The sequence below is a fragment of the Alternaria dauci genome, chromosome 5, assembly GCF_042100115.1.
Source record: "Alternaria dauci strain A2016 chromosome 5, whole genome shotgun sequence".
In the NCBI taxonomy this organism is placed as follows: Eukaryota; Fungi; Ascomycota; class Dothideomycetes; order Pleosporales; family Pleosporaceae; genus Alternaria; species Alternaria dauci.
In genome coordinates this window covers 2,788,048-2,807,943 of record NC_091276.1, presented here as the reverse complement: position 1 = coordinate 2,807,943, position 19,896 = coordinate 2,788,048, and the positions used below count along the sequence as shown (strand labels likewise).

Genomic DNA, 19,896 nt, shown 5'->3' with positions numbered 1-19,896 from the left:
CACAGGACGAGTCTGACGTTCGATACAACTTACCTTTCGATCGTCTGAACGGATTCAAGACAGCAGCAAACCTCCGACATTGCGCCACATCGCGGCTACGTCGGATGTGCCAGAGGCCAAGCATGGTCGTGAAAGAAGAGTGGAGATTCTAGAACACCACAACTCGGGACGCGTGGTGATCAATCTGAATGGCGAAAATAATTCGCAATAGCTGGTCGGCAATCTTTCATCTGGTCGAAGACAATGCGCAACTTAACTACTAATCATTAGGTATGCTCGGTGGTCGTTTCGTCCGTGAAACGAATCTCCCATTCATTTCGACTAGTGTATCTCAATCCTCATATTCTGTCAGCTCTTTTCATGAAGTAAGAAAAGTCGTCTCTCGCTACTCCCAACTTCAGTTCTTCCTCACGATACGTTCTGTCTCCACAAGTTCATTACACCACAGGCGCAAGAAGTTCGAACTAGAAGTTAAACCACATGAGTAATATTCCCATCTCCAATCACGCGCATGGAGTCACGCGGCGTCAATTGCTGGCCCTGGGCCTTCAAACCGCAACATTATTCCTAGTCATGTGGAACAGCTTTGTGCTACTAAGACCAGGCGGCATCAGCCCTTTCGAGGTCTTCCTGATCATCTGCATTCTCCTCGGCTCCGTCTCCTTTGTCGTTGATCTCTGGACCAGCATCATTGGCCTTTGTATCATGACATTTGGGAATGCAGAAAAATCCATATTTCCATATTTCGACGCCCACGGTCCGCTTCCAGAACTGCGTTCGACAACTGCACTTACTATTTACATGCGCAACGAGGACCCGGGTCCAGTACTCGATCGCCTGCTTGCTATCCACGATAGCTTGTCTCAGACGGGTCGCCTTGGAAACTTCAGATTCGTCTTGCTAAGCGACACTACCTACCCGGATATCATACGCATGGAAGAGGAAGGATTCGAGAAGATCAAAGATGGCCTGAGCATAGGCACGTACCGAACGGCATTCTACCGCCGCCGCAGCGAAAATATCGGTTTCAAAGCTGGTAACGCTTTCGATTATGTCGAGCGCCATTCCGAAGGCGACGAATTCTTCGTTCCCCTCGACTCGGACAGCACCATGAGCGGGGACTTACTAGTACGGCTAGTCTCTAGTATGGAGAACAATCCGCGAATCGGCATCATCCAAACCCAGTTTGGCAACACACCGTCGACAAGTGGCTTCAACCGTATCATGAACTTCTTCACCAGGCATATCCACAACACAGGACTGAGCTGGTGGTACGGAGATCGTGCGATCTACTGGGGCCACAACGCAACGATCCGCACCGAGGCATTTCGAGACCACTGCAAACTGCCATTTCTTACCGAAAGACCGCCGCTCAGGGGCCACATTCTTAGCCACGACGTTATCGAATCCAAGTTCATGGGCCGCGCCGGCTACGAGGTCCGGCTGCTGCCCGTACAGCATGGAAGCTACGAAGCAAACCTTCCTACTCTCATCGATCATATGCGCCGCGATATTCGCTGGTGCCGGGGCACCATTCAGTATCTTGCTTTGTTCAACCAGCCTGGTCTCGACTTCTTTGATCGCGTCCAAATATGCCATATTTTATGTTCCTATCTGGGCCCGGTCGCTTGGACTGTGGTGACCTTTGCAGTTCTCATCAAATCGGCAATATCCGGGGATAAAGCTCGCGATATGGAATATCTCGAAGTCTACTCTCAACCGCTGGCCATTGTCTTGGCATCCTTGTCCAGGATTGCTGGTGATTTCTACATAGCAACCAAGTGCGTTAGAAGCTTTGGAGACGCCCTCCGTTGGGTCGTCTCCTGTTGTACCCATTTTTCCTATGCGGTCATTGTCGCTCCCGCCATGAGTATGGTAATATCTGCGCAGGTCTTTGGTTCTTTTATCAATAGTTCATTTGCCTGGGACGGCCAAAATCGCGATCGTATCGGCCTCAGTTGGCGAGATGGCTTCCGAAGCCTTTGGCTGCCAACTTTGATCGGCGTTGGTCTCGCAGGCGCGATACTTACTCTGGATGATTTCCGACGCGGCAGGCTCTTTATGCTTACTATAAGCTTGTTGTTGAGCGTTCCGGCCGCAGTCTTGACTGCGTCGCCGTCTTTCAGCCGCATCGTCCTTTGTATGCGCTTGTTCAGGATCCCGGAAGACGTCGAAATGCCACCAGTACTGTCTTCGATAGTGCCGCCTGAACTTCACTTAATTTCTCGGCAGAAGGCAAAGAACCAGTGAGATAGTATGTCACTAATCAGTAATGCTAATATCAACCACTTTCACGTTTTATCCTGACGGCTCTCGAGGATTTCCGGCTTTCACACGCTTCAACGGAACCAAAACACATGATGTGAACATACACCGATAGCACATACACATGATATTTCTGCTTAGCTTTTCCGTGAAAGACTACCCATCCCGCCAAGCACTCTCATCCAACCAACCCCCTCGCATCCCCATGCGTGATGAATCCCCATCTCTCTAAGCCACCGCAGTAACCTCCGTAGGAATAATCTGGAACTCCACCGCCGGACCCAGACCAGTATGCGCAACCGAGTTATTACCCGTATACGTATACGTCACATCACCCCTGTCACGAATCAGCTTCCCTCCCCCGCACCCACATCATCCTTTGATCTATACTCACTGCGTAAACGTGTACCGCACACTAACAATCGCGCCAATATCGAACCCCTGATTGAACTCCTGCGTCTGGACATTGGCCGGTACATCAACGCCTACTACACTGCATGCTTTATATCCGCCCTGTACACTGGTACCAGAACAGAAACTGGCGTCGAAAGAGGGCTGGCCGGAGGGTCCTGTGGGAGCAGACACGTTGAACGAGTAGCGGCATATGGCCGCGCTGCAGATGCTGGAGAAGCCGGTGACGTCCCAGGTCCAGGGAATTGCTGCTGCGGAAGCGCCGGTGGCGAGCAGGGCGAGGGCGGGGATGGTGGTACGCATGGTGCTTTGGTGAAGTGTGTGTGAATGGAGTGGGTGTTTGGAAGTGTATTGCTGGATTTGATGCTGGGTTGGAGGTACGGTCGCAGGGCTTTATAGAGGTTTGTTTATCGGAATTAACGCTACTGTCGCTATATTGTAGCTCTTGTGGTTCCGAGGGTGACATGGCATACGATGTTACAGAACCCACTCAATGTTGCAACACGTGAGGCAACTGTGGGTTGAGGTCGCTTCCTGCGGTATACCTCGCCGTCCGTATTCGTGATATTTTACTCCAGGGGCACGTAATTTGGTCCTGCGCGTCGGGTATGTCGTTGTAGCATTAACTTTAACGACTTCCGCTTTCGGTGGGTTGATGATGCTGACTGATCGTAACACGAGTGGCAAGCGGTGCCGAGAAGGGAAACATGCAGAAGCGATGTCTCGAAATATCGCGCGATACTTCGACGACCCATGTCTTAATCGCGCGATGATCCGTCATCGATACCCGCTGTGCTGCGTCGGCTCATCCGGCGTTCCGCAGTGGCACAGCACCTCACTCCGGCACACCCAGCGTGTCCCCTATGCTCGTCATAACCCTCTTCTTACTCACGGGGCTTCCCGTATACACATGACTATCAGTCACAGCCCGCATCATACCCGGCCTTCTCTGCGTACTCGGCAAATCAAAAGGACTAGCGTGACCATGCGCAGATCCGAAAAGCCCAATCCTCGACTTGTCGCCAGGTGTCGCTACGGATTCTATAGGTATCGGTACCGGTTCTGGTTCGGCGAGCGGATCGGAGAGGAAGAGCGTGAGCAGCTTTTCGACGATGTCGCGCATCTTATCGGGTGTGGCATGTAAGGGGAGGGTGGACATGTGTTTGCGCTGGAGATGGTTAGGTGGAATCTCGAGAAATGCGTATGTAGAAGGGAGCGTGTGACTTACCAGTGCCAGTGCAGCGCCTTTGTAGGTCTGGTGGTAGATGAGTTTGTATTCGTCGTCCCTTGCAGCCTCTTCAGCCGCCGCCGCCTCACTCAGCTGCTGGCTTTCTTCTGCACCAGCGGCAGAGGCGCGACGCGATCTGTTCTGTTTCCGCTGCTGCAGTCCATGCATGCGCATCGCAGCCATGACCACTTTCACAAGTGCATCTTTGTTGCGCGACTCTGTTGTTGGCTCTTCGGGCTGTATCGGGACTGTGGCAACCTGTGACAAATTGCTCCGTCGAGCATGGGATTCCGGCAATCCCTTCCGACTCAGCGGTCTGGTATCGGACGAGATGCTTGGCGATCGGGAGATGCGGCGCGATGTAGGTCGGGATAAGTGGTCGGAAGCAGACGGCGGTCTGGAGTCTGGATAGGGCGAGGCTTTTGTATCGATGGAGAGGGACGATTTGCGATGGGTGTATACGTTCTGCGATTCGCTAACACGTGCTGCAGCTGCGGATACTGCGCGTCCACCTCGGCCTCGTGCTTTCTTGTACTGTATAGTGGCCTCTTCGAAGAGGTCGCGGTTGCGTTTCGGTGATTTTGGGTGGACGTGGGAGTCGCGTAGTGGCGGGAGGAATTGCGGTTCGGTGTCGCTCGGAATGTCAATAGTAGTATGCAGCAAATCGGACGATAGTGGCAGAGCGTGTACTTGAAGCTCAGGCAGAATCTCGCCGTGCGCATTGTCGACATAAGACGAAGAGGACGGGGGTGTTGGTAGCCCACTTGTGACCAGAGCAGCAATTGTGCCATAGAAAAGTATCTCAGTCACTCGTGGCTGATGCGCATCTTCTCCCTCAGGTCTTTCAACTTGCACGAGAACGCCAATTGGCGACTGCGAGCGCGCAAGCTGCCACCACTGTTTTGCATCGTGGCTGGGTGCTTCTGCAGGCGGGGGATTGCTCAGCAGTATCGCCTCGAACCAAGCCTGAGTTGCTTCTTCTGTTGTCCATACATCGAGACTGGGGCCAGCGGCAAGATAAAGCGGTATCTTGGAAGTATCGACGGTTGCGAGGAAGTGTAGAGGCGTGGCGGGAAGGGCTAGTGAAGACGCGAGGTTTTGCGACGCAAGGCTGATGTCTGGAGCATGTTAGCCGCGGTATACCCGGAAAAGCGATCACGTGTACCTCTGACGGTATCATTATCTGGCAGCAAAATGTCGCCGCTCCAGATATCGGTCATTGCTAATGTTCATGTGTGGTTCTTGTCAAAGACATGTGGGCCGCAACGCGGCTGTCATGACGCGCCGTCCCGAAGTCGCGCTAAAGACACGCGACTGCACGTGGGAGAGTCAAGGGTCTATTTTCGTTGTAACAATCCATCAACCCACGAGAGTGTAAAGCCGCTTTTTCGCATCCACATTGTCATGTAGCGCAATTTCGCAGGCACTCATTAAAACCTCCCTACCCTTGTCCTAGTCCGTAAGCCTCAAGATGCCTCCACCGTCCCATCACCTCTTCAACCCAGCACGCCCATCATAACCGCTCCCCACCCAGCCATCACACTCCCATACCCCCAATGGTTCCACTCCCCTCCCCCCGCTTCCTTCCCCACGACCCACCCATCCACGCCAGCACACGCCCCGGCCGCAACCAGCAACAACCCCGCGATCCTCCGATTTCCGCTCCACGTCGCCGCTAAGATGGCAACACCCACGAACACGTCCTTCGCACCGTATAGAACCATAATGCGCTCTATCAGCGCCCACTCGGGTTGAGACCAGGCGGCCGGTGTGCTGGGGGCAGCGCTGAAGCCGAAGAGCTCATAGCCGCGGCGGGGCGAGAATAGGTAGGTTAGGCCAATTGTTAGGAATATGCCGCCGAAGGCTGTGGAGACGTAGCGGAGAGAGGGGTGGGTAGATAGGGCGCGTGGAGACATTTTGCGTGTTGAGTCTATAGAAAACAATGTAGAGATTGTATATGGACCTCGGGTTGGGTACGAGGACGAGAGCTGCAGACTCGCTGAACATGGCTGTTCACGGCCTTTTCAACGCGTAAACACGAAATCACGCGATAGCGCATTATGCGAGAGCGAATAGTAAGTGCACTGCTGCCTAATTTCTTTCGCGCTATATGTAAGCCACGAACACCAGCTCTTCATGACTTCTGCCGTCTTATGTGCACTGATAAGACGGACCTTATTTACCCCGCCTCGAGGACTAAGCGTCACCATTCATTCAGCCGTATCACCAACATTGACCAGAACCTGCCCTGGAGGCTACTGGAAGCCAAATTCACGTGGCAACGATCTGGTCTGGCTCCAACAAATCTGCGCAGCGATCAAGACAGGACGAAAGAAGACGGATGATATCCCCGAAGAACAGCAGCTACGGACGAGTGTCAGTATCGACTGAGACTCTGACCCACTCCATCTATTTTCCTCCCTCAAAGTCGTCGGCACCGGTACTCTTTCTTCCTAACGCAATACCATTAAGGTGGAGCTATGTCTGCCTCGGAGGCTCCAGCACTTTGTAATCAGTGCTCGCGTATATTTCAAGGCTCTTTTGAAATCAGTCTAGAGGCAACTATGAACGCACATCATGTTTCTGTTGCAAGTCTCGCACGTGCAGCTAACGTGAACTGTTTCATCTGCAAGACGCTCTGGAAAGAGTTTTCAAAACTATCAGATTTGGAGAACGAAATTCTCTCTGATGATGCTGATGCCAGTGAGCACAGCATCACAGCATACACCTTTACATCGAAGACGTTCTACTTTCGTTTCCCCTCTCATCTAGCCCTCGATTACGTACAATTTTCGTATGGGGAAACGCAGCGTAGGCCCGCCATTCAATTATTTGAAAGCAATTCCGGTTCACTGACGTCGAACAGTAGATCATCAGACTCAACATAGTTACTCGCCTCTCTCGACTACATCTACGTCTAACTTAGAAGCTCCGAAGAAATGGTTGTCGCAGTGCCTTGCGACACACTCCAAGTGTCAGGCTGCAGAGCTTGTCAGAGCGCGGAGCCTTAGGAAAGCATCTGCCATGCGTCTTCTCTATATAGAAGACAAAGATCGAGTCCGCTTGTTAATGGAGCCATTATCGGACATAGCACCCGCCCCTCGCTATGCCACCCTAAGTCATTGCTGGGGGCCAGATGAATTTTTCAAGCTGACCGATACCACCAAGGACCAGCTGATTGAGGGTATCTCAACGTTGATGCTCAGCCAAACGTTCCAGGATGCCATATTCACAGCGAAGACTTTGGGGCTGCACCACATCTGGATAGATTCCTTGTGCATATTTCAGGACTCGAAGAAAGACTGGGAGGAACAAGCACCTAGGATGTACGAAGTCTACAAACATGCCGTCCTCAGCATTGCCGCGACTGCTAGCGCGAAGGGCAGTTCTGGATGTTTTCGCACACGTGAAGCTGGCTCCATGGTAACCTGTGAAATACAGACCTCCTGGGACGATCGAACCAATGGTATTGTCCAGATATATCATTCAAAAATCTGGCTTGAAGCTTTCGATGACCAGCCTCTCATGAGAAGAGCATGGGTAGTTCAAGAGCTACGGTTGCCTCCGAGAATCCTGCACTTCAACTCCAACCAGATGTTTTGGCAGTGTTACGAACATCTAGTCTGCGAAGAACTCCCCACTACGATGAGCGCTGACCTTGAGACCACAAATTTCGAAGAGCAAAATTATCAGTTCAATATTTACGAACACCATCATCGCCCATCAGAGATCGACCAAACTATACCTAACCTTTATGACTATAAGTTCTGGCACGCCTGGCACGACCTCCTCGAGCGCTACACAAAATGCCACCTCAACAACAGCTCATCAATTCGCATCTATATCATGGTAGAATTCAGAGGCTGCAAGGTGACCACTAAAATAGACGACGATTTTTCCGAGGTTCTGGATGGCGTGCTTCGATTATTCGGGTTCCTTACAAAGATGGAACTTCGGTCAAGTTCGGACATGAACTTCGATACATACATCGATGGGGAGCGGCTGTATAACTCAACATATGGCTCACCACGCGTCATACTGGATTATAAGCCCTCTGACGCACAGGTTATGTTCTGCCTACCCATCCTGCTGCATCATCGGTGGGGCTACTGGACACTCGAGTGCCTCGTTATTGTTGCAGCTGAAGATGACACGGCGACCTTCAAACGTATTGGGAGGTTATCAATTTCAGCTAGTGGGCTCCTGAGACAGTATGACTACAATAAACTTCAAGGTGATGCTGAATCTCAGGAGGCTCAGGGCGAGGGCGAATTCCAAGACCAGAGACAGCGACTGGCATCGCTTTGTACTATCCTGGAGTGAGCGCTGCAACACTTTTGCACGATCCTTTGATTGCTTGGAGTATGAAACAATAGCTGTTCCCGGGGCTGTCGAAATATCGATTGTATAGAGCTGTAGAAGTATGCCCCTATGATACAGCGATTAGGCTTCCAAGGAATTTATTCGAGTATATCAATGCGAATGGAGATTGGAGATTGTAAGAACAGCAACACGTTGAAATCAGTTTACCAAGTCAGACACAGCCCCCTCTTTCGTTTCACCTTTGCTGTAAACCGCCCAGTCCAGTTTGAGCAGCCTCACCAACCCAAAAATTACTCTTCAATCAACCAACCTGGATTCCAACACGATCCAACTCCGCAAAGAGCTAAGCTTTGCCCAAAAACAACGTCTGAGAATTACAATACGACTTCAAGCCACCCACGCCCCACTCTGTCCCAACCCCACTCTCTTTGTGACCCCCAAACGAAACTCTTGGATCCAGTTCAAAATGCGTGTTAACCCACACAGTCCCCGCCTCTAACCTCTTCGCAACGCGATTCGCCCTCTCCACATCTTTTGACCATACACTTGCACCCAGGCCCATGTTTGTATCATTCGCCTTGCGCACCGCATCCTCCTCGTCCTTGAAGGTAAGGAATGGAACAATGGGGCCAAATGGCTCTTCGGCAACTATGCGCGAGGTTTCTGCGGGCCGGTCGATAATAGTCGGTGTGATAAAGTATCCACGGCCGTCTTTAGGGTTCTTACCGCCCACGGCGACAGTCATGTTTTCTTTGTCAATGTCTTCAAAGAAGCCCTTGACGCGGTCGTATTGCATGGAGTTTTGGACTGGGCCGAGGTATACGTCTGGTTCGTTGCCTGCGCCGACCTGGTTGTTCGTAGTGAGCATACAAGTAGTGTATACAACAGGAAATAGCTTCGTACCTTGAGATTCTCTGTAGCTTTGACGAGCGCCGGGAGGAATTTTTCGGCAATGGATTCTTGCACGAAAATACGCTTCAGCGCGAGACAGATCTATACAGGCAAAGGTCAGGAAATTCGACTAGACAAGAGCACGTGAGGGACGTTTTCCCAAACATACCTGTCCAGAGTTCAAAAACGCCAGTCCGGCCACCTTTTGCGCGACATGATCGACATCCACGTCGTCAAAGACGATCGCAGGATCGTTTCCTCCCCTGCAGTTGTAAGTCCATGTTAGATCCCCGTCAGTAAGAAAAGAGACTTTCAACATACAGCTCAAGAGTGACCCGCTTCAGCGTCTTACTCGCACTCGCCATAACCTTCTTTCCCGTAAACGTCGAGCCCGTGAAACTAATCTTCGCAGGCACAGGATGTTCCGTCAGCATCGGCCCCAGATTATCACCACCAGACAGCGCCTGTAAGACCCCTGGCGGGAAGAACCTCTGACCCAGCTCCACAAGCTTCAAGCCACATGCCGGCGTGAACGGAGACGGTTTGATAATCATTGTGTTACCAGTAATCAGCGCTGGCACAATCTTGCCCGCTGCAATAAGCACAGGATAGTTCCAGGGCACGAGACCGACGGCGACGCCGAGAGGCACAAAGCGCGTGACGATTTCCTTATCGCCATTGTCGATGCGCTCTTCGGGTATTTCTATCTTTGCAAGCTCCCGCATCCACTGCACTGACATGTCGAGTTCGACGCGGGCAAACACAAGCTGTGACAGACGTTATGTCAGCCGGTCAAAATACAGGCGGGCAGGCGGGCGTCAAGTGGCTCTTACAGGCTTGCCCTGTTCCTTGGTCAAGTGCTGCACAAATGGCTCGCTCTCCTCTTCAAGCGCATCTGCAAAGGCCAATATAGCCTTTTTGCGCTCAGCCCATGGTACCTGTGCCCATGAGACAAAGGCCTTTTGGGCAGCGGCCGTTGCGCGATCTACATCGTCAGCGGTCGAGACAGGCACCTCGGGGCCTGCATCTCCCGTCGCGGGGTCAATGCCATGACGGGTTTGAGAAGTAGACTCTAGCTTTCCGTTGATGATGTTGTAGAAACGGGACCAGTCAAGCTTCGGCATCGTAGCAAACTGCAGCGTGTGGCGTGGAGATAATTTGCAATTGAGAGTTTGGCACGAGTCTCAATTTAAAGCGCCATACTGCTCTTTTTGTGAGCGGAATGAGCGGAGGATGTTCCGCTGACTCCGCAAAAAGGCTATATGCAACACACGCGCAGCCGTAGCTCTTGCCGTGCGGGCACCATTCGCTGTTGTGCTTGGGCACGAACTACTGCACCTCAGCTCGGCTAACTCTGCGACGGCCCAAGCCATACCCGTGCCGATGGATACAGCGACCTATCAAATATACATGTTCCATAATGGCACAACCATATCAGACGACTTCTGTCAGCAGAAAAAAGTACATGCGATGTGAAGAGGCTGAAAGCGCCACAGCTTGCTGCTCGGTGGAATGAAGAGGTTGACATGGCGATGTAGGAAAGGAATTGCGATTTCGAAAAGACCTCTGTATAGTTGGCAAATGGCGTAAATCGTGTTGGGAGAGATGGGATACGATGTATTCTATGAGCTCGGCGGGTAGAAGGGGCAGGGAGCCACGACAGTGGGTATGACGAGGAGAGGCAATCAGCTTTGGTCATGCCAGGGCCCATCTATCTAGGAGAACCATGCAGGATTCGGATTTTCCCGCCCAAGGTGGAGGTTAGTACCAGGTCTTGGTGTTGTCGATGGTTGTGCCACTCACAGTGATGCCTGGTGAGATAGAGGGGCGAGGGCCCGTGCACATAGTAACCAGATGCCTGAGCTGAACGGCACATGACGTAAACATTCACCAGACGTCCATGTGCAGACGCCATTTTCAAGAGCTGATCAGTCGCTGCCATTCCCATCAGGGTGACATGTTGATCTCCCCTCCATCCGCCCTGTGGTCAAGAGAGTACTTAATGCACACCCATCCCTATGGCTACGTCATAAGCGGCTTTAAACGGCTATGTGGATCATATGAGTCCACGCACGCGAAAGAGCGAGGCTAGTCCTGGCGCCATGAGGCGCGCCGCATCAGCCTCTATATATGTATGCTGCGCTCAGCCCTAACACGATGGTCCAGCCCTTGCCCGGAACTACCCCGCGTTCAGGCGGGCATCGATAGACATGACGAACGCTAGTTCAGCCGCCGTGCATCGTACGAGATGCGACAGCGTTACAGAGAGCACGCTTTCCGCATGTTGCCCGGGTACTCGGGACTGCTCGGTGCCGACGTGAGGTATGTGAGCACGCGATCTCAATGGCAACGATGCAGGTCGGCGAACAGCAGACCACTACGTGATGAGGTAAGATCGGACACCCCACACTTGGTTACGAAAGGAGAGAGTGGGGCGGTCGATGTTCCCTTATCATGGGGTGATGACTTATTCTAAACGACTACTAGAGAATTTTTGCAGCGTCAGCTGCACCCACAAATGAAAGCACGAATAGGCCAAGCCTTCGTCTGCTTGTTATAACGATGGATCAGGTGATTTTCTCGGCCGATCACGGCATGATAGATCGTCCCTTCTCCGTGTAAAGGCAATGCACTAGGTTAGCACTGCCAATGTCTTATTATGGTATGTGGATACGCTGAATCGGGCCGTTCCTAGAGGTCTGCTAACCAGAAGTGCTTACCTAAATAGGATGTCTTTTACGTGACTACAGGGCCCATGAAATAAGCCCCCTGCTAGCTGTCCGTATACCCTTCTACGAAAGTACAGCACAATAGGATTGAGAAACGGCCACGCACCCTGCTCAATACTTTTGATTGTGCTGAGTAGCTTGAGCACAGAGCTTACCAATGACTGCGGGAACCAGGTAATGCAACATCGATGATTCGATGTATTTCAGTACGCATGGGATGATACAATGGTTGAAATCGCGTTGTCACAGTGGAGAAATGACTCCTTGGGACTCCCATACGCCCGTACGGCATGTTTCAGGTTCACCCTAGAGTTTTGTTTTATCTGATCTCCGGTACGCTATAGCTTCAGAGTGTCGCTCCGATCGGACCTTGCCCGACTACGAGCTCTACCTACCGTAGGTAGATCATTGCCAAGCTCCCTGTATAGTTAGCGCTTACTTGTTCATCACCACACTGCACACCTCTAGAACCGACAGCGCCACGCAGCTCTAACACTACCTAGGTAATCTCAACTTAGCTCTCGTGTCACGTTATTCCATGAAAGTGTAGCGTCGCCTTTCGGTCCTCATCCATCCAACTGCGAACAAAGATTAATACCAGCTATACACGAAAGACATGGCTGCCTCAATGTTTCAAGCGTACCAACCCACTCTCCACCTTGACTATTCCCGCCTCGCCGTTAAGCTTCCCACAATAGCAAACCAGGTAAAAAACTTCGACCCAAACGTCATCCAAGCCGACGCCTCGAGCGTCCGTGTGATCCTCCACGCCAATTTCCCTTCTCTAGTCCAAGATGTCCTCGCTCACAAGCGCACCCACGGCTCCGCGCACGAAAAGGCCCTGTACACACCCTCTTTCACCTGGCGCGATGAGGTCACCCGCCTCGTAGCTAAACGCCCACTCATGTTCATGGGGGAATCAGATACAACGCTGTTACGCAACGGTACAACGCTTTGGAACGGGGTGAAAGAGTGGGATCGCAACGGTACGCCGGGTCAAGATCAGAACGAATATCTGACGTTGGACGAGTACCTCTCGTATGATGAGATAATGTTATCGTCGCTACTGGGCGTAAGTGGGCAAAGTTACTTTATCAATGACGGAGCGCGGAACAATCGAGGGAAGCGCGGTGCGCCTGGGACTTTCCAAGAGCGCGGTGTGATTGTTGGGTTAGTGGGCGCGCGGTTCGAGAGAGAGGACAGAATGGATTCTGTCTACGTCCTGCCGTCTGAAGGAAAGCACCAGCATCCCGATCTGCTCGCGCTATTCGAAACATTTTTCGGTGTTACAAAAAACGTAGCGGTAGCTGGCCAAGGCGCATTCGATGCGAACATGTACATGGCGCGCATGCGCATCACCATCGACATGCTCCTCTTGGAAGCAAACGACCGCGCACAAGAAACAGGTCAAACGGCTTACACGTACGTCGTCGGCCTCGGCCTGGGCGTCTGGCAGTACAGTCACACACAACCTACCCTTTACATCGACACTTTCACCGCCGCGCTTTCCGAACTATCGCTGCCCAATGTATCCACGCTCGAATTTGCGTGGATCGACGTCGACGCAGCGTGCATCGCACGCGTTACTGCTGCAGCAAAGAAACAAGTCATCAAAGTCCTCTTTAGCAAGCGCAATCCAGCCGAGAGGCTCGATACAGATGAACTGCTTGTGATCAGCTACGCGTGGGATGGGAATGCGTTCCCGGGGAATGAGTATTGGGCTGGGATGTTGGCTGCAAGTGGCGATCCGGCAGCGGTATGCATGAGTACGATTGCTGAGTTGCACAACCCGTTAGTGAACGACTTCACGGGCAGGATCAATGTGCTTAGGGGGTGAACATTGGGTTCTCTTAGTCAGGTAGAAATGAGCTTTATGGGGGGTTTATGGTAGAGTCTTTATTTGTTTGAATTTTCTGCAGCGAACGAAGCCGTCACTGACAGTGTGGCATCTACCCTCTTCGAGCTCCATGCTCGCAGATGTCATCCAAACAAGGGACTTTGAGAGCCGTACAAAGGACAATCTCACATGTCCAACTCAGCACCACCAAAGTGCAGAACCTTCCCTGCGTGTAGGAACTGTGGATGAATCCGGGTCCGCCGGCATCACTTGCATTCACAAATTCAACTTCCGATCTTACCAATACTAGGCGGTTCAACGGCAGACAAGAAGCCTTCTCCCAAGTCATACACTAAATTCTATTCACACAGACATACACCTGGGCAGCAAGTGCCACGCAACAGGCCAGGGGCACGATTCATTATTACCACAGAACAGAAACCCAACACCTTCGCGGACGGGCAAAAACACACTGCCCGCCATACCATCTCTACCGCATCTCACACCCCAGCACGCCCCGGCAAAGCCTGACCGCAAATTCTTTGGCCTCATCCCCTGTAGCCAGGAAACCGGGGCTACTTCTATCCCACGTGATATCGGTGATAGTAGCAGCCCAGTGACCAGCCTGGCCAGGTACGTTAGTAGCGAGCCCCGGCGTCTGAACGTGAAGGCGAAGTTGCTCGTCGCCAGATCAGCTTCGGCAGATGTGAATCACGATACAGCCGTTCGCGTCTGGTGTCTCTGCGCGGCAGGCCCAGTGGTGTTCCATTTGCGTTGGCTCGAAGCCGTGGGTTAATTTCTTGAGATCGTGGCTGGATATGGGGAAGTGTCATAGGACTGTCTTTGGGTATCTCATATTGGCGATGGTTGGGTGCGACGGAGCGGAGTGTGGAGAGTTGAGAAGATGATTGTAGGATTTTGAAAGTGAAATGTCACAACTCGAAAGAGGATAGTAGTAGTTCTTGCTTGATCAAGAAGAAGAGGGATAGGCTAGGACAAATTCAAAATACATAGAAGGTCATGCTTTGTATTTAAAGATTACTACTATGTACCGTAGAAGAAATCAAGACTAGACTACTTAGAGTAGCCTGATGACGGTTTTATCAACGTCTGATTAGTGATTCGACTAATCCATATCAAGCATTAAGCTAAATTATCAAGATTAAGAACAACTCCCCCTCAGACCACATCACCACGATAGTACTGGCGCCCGCAGCAGCTTACCCAGATGAACCCCTAACGTACAAGGCGAGCTTTGATAGGGCCGAGTATCGGGACCTCGCATGACAAGACTAGTGAAGAGTTCTCTAGTTGGATTGCTTTTTGTACACGGGCCCATTCCAGCTAGTGCATCTAACACAACTAGTGCAGACAGACGCTCACTAGAGTGTATCACAAGTCACCGAAGCCATTGGAGAAGCCGATGGGCACGGTAACGCTTCCCGAGAATACCATGCCGAAGCCGATAGAGACATAGGCTATCGCAGGAGCCATATTCCATACGGGCCGTCCTGTCATCGTTGAGTAAGGCTCTACAACCCGAACTAGTAGAGCTGTTTCATTGTTCAGGTTCGTTGCTTTACTTCGGAGAATTGCTTCAGCGTGAATCTTCGGTGTATGAAGCCGTGCAGACAAGCAGAGCTGCTAAGATACTACCTAAGCAAGGTTTCATATTACTCAAGGCTCGACCATCATCGAGCTATCGAGTTTGACCGAGTACCACACAAATTTTTGAAGGTTGTGAAGTAGGATCCTGGACAGGATTGCTAGAGTCCATGCCTAGGTGCGTTAGCCCAGGTGTTGCGGTCAAACAACAAGAGCAAGATTTTCGCACCGATAAGTGTGGATGCTGTGGATAGTAGACTTGGTAGAGATTAACCGTTGCATGAGCTGTGACATCTCACCTCATCTTCCACAAAAATTATCGTACGTTGTTGTTCGTGACAAGGTCGACGACAGGGCGTGGCCTGCAGCATATGCTCATAATTGTCGGATCAATAGATGATGGTGATAATCTGAGATGCTAGACGGTGAGAATGTGAAGGGCATTTGAGTATAAAACAGGACCTCATCCTACAGTGGCATTACAGCAGAGATCCAACAGCAACGATCACTACTCCCATCTCCAAAGACCATTCCCCTTCTTCTCAGAAAACCTCTTCTCTCTTCCTTCTCCACCTCCAGGCCTGCCACGGTCTCCATCGCCACCATGCTCGCCGCAAAAAACAACCTCGTCCTCCTCGCCCTCACTCTGTGACTCACTCTCTGCAACGCCCAATTCAGAGTCTACCGCGGCGACTCTCGGTCTCCATCAGACATTTGAGCCGCCGCTGGTTTCCGCGCTCGAGGCGTAAGCGCCCTCGCCGCACTCCCCCTCGACATCAGCATGTACAACCACGCGCTCGGCATCAACGGGCAGAGTCAAGACAACGACGGCTACGTCTCCACATCCGCCGAACGCACCGTCGCCATCCAGTTCATCAGAGCGCGTCCCGGCGGTAACGGGTACCTCTACGAGATGGCGGCGTCCCCGGGCTTCATTCAAGTCTCTGGCACGCTGGGCGAATTCAGTCCGTATCCCGGCGAAGCGGAGTACGCAGTCATGGGCGGCTTCACGCTGGACCAAGTCATTGGGTGGACGCGCTTCGAGGGCGGTATTGCCATTGGTGGCTTTGTGCCTAACCCGGATTAAGTTTGCTTCCAACATGTTCAACTCGGCCAGACTTTCCAACGGTATGCCTCGCCTCGCGGGCTTTCCCCCGGGTCATGCTGCATGGCGTCGCGCTCCTTGGATCAATTTTGCGGCTTGCAACCCGGGAACGAAGTCGAAGCGCCAGGCTGGTGGTTGCAATCCTCGCACGAGTGCTTTCGATGCCGCTAATGAGTTTTTGAGGCAATGCGTCAGGGACCACCCGGTTTGCTAATCTGCCTGGAGAAGGCTCTACTCCCAAGGCTGGGGCCATTCGTCGATGCCGGCGGGATTGGGATGAGGGTGCGCGTTGAGAACATTGGCCCTGTCAGATGATGTTTGTGGTTGCTGGGAGACGCTCGGGACTAAGATGTGACATGCAGGGAATGAGCCCAATCTGCATGCTTTAGAGCGGTTAGAGGGGGCACATGCTATTTGTTGTCAAGTATTCTATTCGCTGGTGAGGATAAATATCCTCCACTGTCTATTTTTAGAGTCTTCTGTAGTTTTTAAAATCAAAACAGTCGTGCTTAATCTCTTGGAACCTACTGGATTGTGATCTATCCCATATTCCCTACGCCGCAGCAGGCCGCCGTGGAGTTTCTCAAGAAGATGATCATAGCAGTGTGTCATCTCGCTGTTCCTTTGTGTGTGTCAATGCCCGCTGTGAACCCAAGTCTAGCCTAGTTCTCAAAGCATACGGCTAATAACCCCTTTTTACTCTATGCGAAGTAGTGCCGTCTTAGTAACGCTTCTCGCCTATGCTTAACCGCTCACTCGCGAGTCCAGTCCACAACCAAGAGGTCAGCATAGTCCACGACAAATCCTAGTCATCGTCTGGAAAAGAGACGCAGCATTACTAGTCTAGACAGTAGGACTCAAGTAAATCATGTCCCTCTGAACCCAAAGCCCCGACCCTTACACCTCCCCACCCCCCTCCTTCCTCGCCGCCTTCCTCTCCTCAATCCCCTCCCTCCACCCCCTCCCCCAAACCGCCGTCGCATACGTCATGCCCGCCCCAGCCACAAGAAACCCCGCACTGATAGTCGAGAACCAGCCCACGCCAATCGCTCTCACAGCCGGTAAACACACAGCCGACCCCCCAGCCGCAAACATATACCTCATAAAATAATTGCCCGCGACGACCTCCGCACTCCGCCCCTGCATGACATCCAAACAATACGTATTCAGGCTCGGAAAACAAAAAAGCTGCGCCACTCCTTGCAAAAACATCATAATAACGGGTAGCGCAACGCCACCAACGCGTTTCTCCACGCTCCACCCGTAAACAATCATACACGCTGGCATCACGACCCCAAGAAAGAGCACACAAGACCTCAACCTGTCTTCCGACACCCTGCGTCCACGTTTCGCGATGTACGTCTTGACAACATGATCCGCGTACCTGCCGCCAAAAAAGGTACCAAGCAGATATCCGCAGCCAGGTGCGATATAAAACAGACCGGATTGCAGCGGGCTCTGGAGATCGAATCGCGGATTGAGAACGTACCGAATAGGCGTGAGCAGGGAGTACATGTTCCAGACAAGACTCGCCGACGCGAGCGCCGTAAGCAAGATATTCGGGTACCGGTATAGAAAGATGATACGGAACGGGTTCAGCCACTCCCACATTTTGCGACTACGTGCGCGGAATGGAAGACCCGTGAGCTCAGTGGCGCGTTTCTTGTGAATCGTTTCAGGCTGCAGGACAGCACAGAATACCGTCGCCGCCCCTGCGAGCGCAGTCTGCAACCAAAAGATATCGCGCCAGGATCTGAATGTGACAATAATACCGCCAATAAACGGACCGAGCGCAGGTCCAATCAGAGTACCAGACAAGAACCAGCCAAGTGCTGTTGCGCGCTCAGTCGGTTTATATATATCGCCAATGACCGCTGAGCCAATAACCAGGAAAGCGGTGCCTTGGAACGCAGTCAGGATCCTGAACACGAAGAAAGATGTCAGATTTGGTGACAGCGCGGTGCCGATGCTGAATGCGGTGAAGAGAGCTGCGCTAAACACGCTGACCCATTTCCGGCCGTAGATGTTTCCGTAGGGCCCATAGAAACACGGCGACAGGCCCATGAAGAGCATGTACAGCGCGTTGGACACGTTGATGATGGAGCCGTCTGTGGAAAAGGTGTCTGCGACCTCGGGCACGGCAGAGAGCACGGTGGTGGAGGAGATGGGCGCGAGGAAGCTGCAGAAGGAGACGACGGCGACGATGACCATTTTCCGGCGGGGGGTGAATTTGGTGTAGATGGTGTCGTTGTCGCCGGTGGGGATGTAGGTTACGTTTGGGAGGTCGTGGTGGCTGATGGACGAGACTGTGCGTTGGAGGTGGAGATTGTTGTTGTTGTTGTCATCGGCGAGAGGGCGTTGGTTGGGGATGATGGAAGCGTATTCTGTGTTTTTTTCAACGTCGACGGCATGGTTTTCAGGTCCGGGGGCGGGTTGCTGTGGGCCAGCGGGTGCTGAGGCGGATGTGGAAGAGTGTGCCATTTTGTGTACTCATAGAAGGCGAGCGAGTCGTGTGTCGAGTTACTCTTTCTACGAGGAGATTTACAAGGACGTGTGCTGCCGTGATACAAGACCTCGCAGTACTCTACTCCAGTCGTAAAGAATATTTAAAGAAAAGAAGAACAAGTGACTCAAGCCGTTAGATATGCAAGTCCTACGATACGCGTTGGGCTATCGTTCTGCAATCTTTCCATCCTAGCGTCGTCCCACGGCTTATATCCGCGGGTGGGTCCTCGCCTTCCTTGCATGCCATCCCCTCGTTTGCCCAACAAGATGTTTTTCCGTGAAGATTTTCGCGCGCATCGCTTCGACGCGTTGGCGTATCCGGCGAGTGGAGTACTGCAAGTAGCGCGACGAGTGGAGCGCGACATGGGGTGGCGGCGGAGGAAAAATGTCCGGGTCGGATACTTTGCCGCCGATGGATATGTGTAGTGTGTCGCTCGGTGACGAAATGTCTAAATTGGGAGTGTTTGTTGGGTGACGTTGGGTTCGTCGGGGTGATGTGAGGTGCAGTGCGCAGTCAGTCGGGCCGGATACAAGAGACTTTTTCCGTGGACACATGACTCATGCCAATCACCGTCACATGCGTGCTGCCACATGCGCGAACACAGTGTATCTTTGTCGATAGCTCAGCGAAGAGCTGCGCAGATGTGTATATGTATATGTACGCCTATAGCGCGGCCAAAATATATATACGACGGAAATAAATCTAAATACCCAGAGCCCAAGCTGGCATCTTTGCCACGAGATGTCGTCCCATGTCCCCCAAACGCCAGTGATGCAATAACGCTTTTCACCAAACCAAAACCCCCCAACTCATATACTCAGCTTATCCAAACTCAGTCGATCCGCACTCCGATGCCTCTTCACCATGCCCAGCTTATAAAACTTGTCCTCGCCCGTCGCCGTCCTTCCCCCAATATACCATTTCTCCGCCCCCATCGCCTCGTGGAACCCCTCCGACGAACTATCTGACCCCCGCCGCCCCCGGCGCGTCGCACCC

The 19,896-nt window shown here is 52.3% G+C and overlaps 7 protein-coding genes across 7 annotated transcripts; 3 read left to right on the top strand and 4 right to left on the bottom strand.

The window, feature by feature from the left end:
• Positions 1 to 573: 573 nt before the first annotated feature.
• On the top strand, positions 574 to 2,210 carry ACET3X_006346 (uncharacterized protein; the record flags this gene model as incomplete). Its single annotated transcript, XM_069452548.1, has 2 exons — positions 574 to 1,781; positions 2,201 to 2,210. 2 exons carry the CDS (start codon positions 574 to 576, stop codon positions 2,208 to 2,210), a joined length of 1,218 nt encoding a protein of 405 aa, XP_069306706.1.
• Positions 2,211 to 2,379: 169 nt separating this feature from the next.
• On the bottom strand, positions 2,380 to 3,027 carry ACET3X_006345 (uncharacterized protein). Its single transcript, XM_069452547.1, has 2 exons — positions 2,660 to 3,027; positions 2,380 to 2,602 (listed from the first exon to the last, which is right to left on the bottom strand). The coding sequence occupies exons 1-2, from the start codon at positions 2,977 to 2,979 to the stop codon at positions 2,494 to 2,496; spliced, it is 429 nt and encodes a 142-aa protein (XP_069306705.1). The 5' UTR covers positions 2,980 to 3,027; the 3' UTR covers positions 2,380 to 2,493.
• A 484-nt stretch (positions 3,028 to 3,511) lies between these two features.
• ACET3X_006344 (uncharacterized protein) lies at positions 3,512 to 5,124 on the bottom strand (the record flags this gene model as incomplete). Its single annotated transcript, XM_069452546.1, has 3 exons — positions 3,512 to 3,844; positions 3,905 to 5,022; positions 5,070 to 5,124. 3 exons carry the CDS (start codon positions 5,122 to 5,124, stop codon positions 3,512 to 3,514), a joined length of 1,506 nt encoding a protein of 501 aa, XP_069306704.1.
• Positions 5,125 to 8,570: 3,446 nt separating this feature from the next.
• ACET3X_006343 (uncharacterized protein) lies at positions 8,571 to 10,242 on the bottom strand (the record flags this gene model as incomplete). The annotated part of the gene is made up of 5 exons (XM_069452544.1): positions 8,571 to 9,074; positions 9,131 to 9,220; positions 9,288 to 9,381; positions 9,440 to 9,885; positions 9,952 to 10,242. 5 exons carry the CDS (start codon positions 10,240 to 10,242, stop codon positions 8,571 to 8,573), a joined length of 1,425 nt encoding a protein of 474 aa, XP_069306703.1.
• A 1,603-nt stretch (positions 10,243 to 11,845) lies between these two features.
• ACET3X_006342 (uncharacterized protein) lies at positions 11,846 to 14,701 on the top strand. The gene has a single exon (XM_069452543.1). It carries the CDS (start codon positions 12,464 to 12,466, stop codon positions 13,682 to 13,684), a length of 1,221 nt encoding a protein of 406 aa, XP_069306702.1. The 5' UTR covers positions 11,846 to 12,463; the 3' UTR covers positions 13,685 to 14,701.
• Positions 14,702 to 15,893: 1,192 nt separating this feature from the next.
• On the top strand, positions 15,894 to 16,376 carry ACET3X_006341 (uncharacterized protein; the record flags this gene model as incomplete). The annotated part of the gene is made up of 2 exons (XM_069452542.1): positions 15,894 to 15,937; positions 16,070 to 16,376. 2 exons carry the CDS (start codon positions 15,894 to 15,896, stop codon positions 16,374 to 16,376), a joined length of 351 nt encoding a protein of 116 aa, XP_069306701.1.
• A 249-nt stretch (positions 16,377 to 16,625) lies between these two features.
• Positions 16,626 to 18,875, bottom strand: ACET3X_006340 (uncharacterized protein; the record flags this gene model as incomplete). The annotated part of the gene is made up of 2 exons (XM_069452541.1): positions 16,626 to 16,770; positions 17,779 to 18,875. The coding sequence occupies 2 exons, from the start codon at positions 18,873 to 18,875 to the stop codon at positions 16,626 to 16,628; spliced, it is 1,242 nt and encodes a 413-aa protein (XP_069306700.1).
• Positions 18,876 to 19,896: the final 1,021 nt, after the last annotated feature.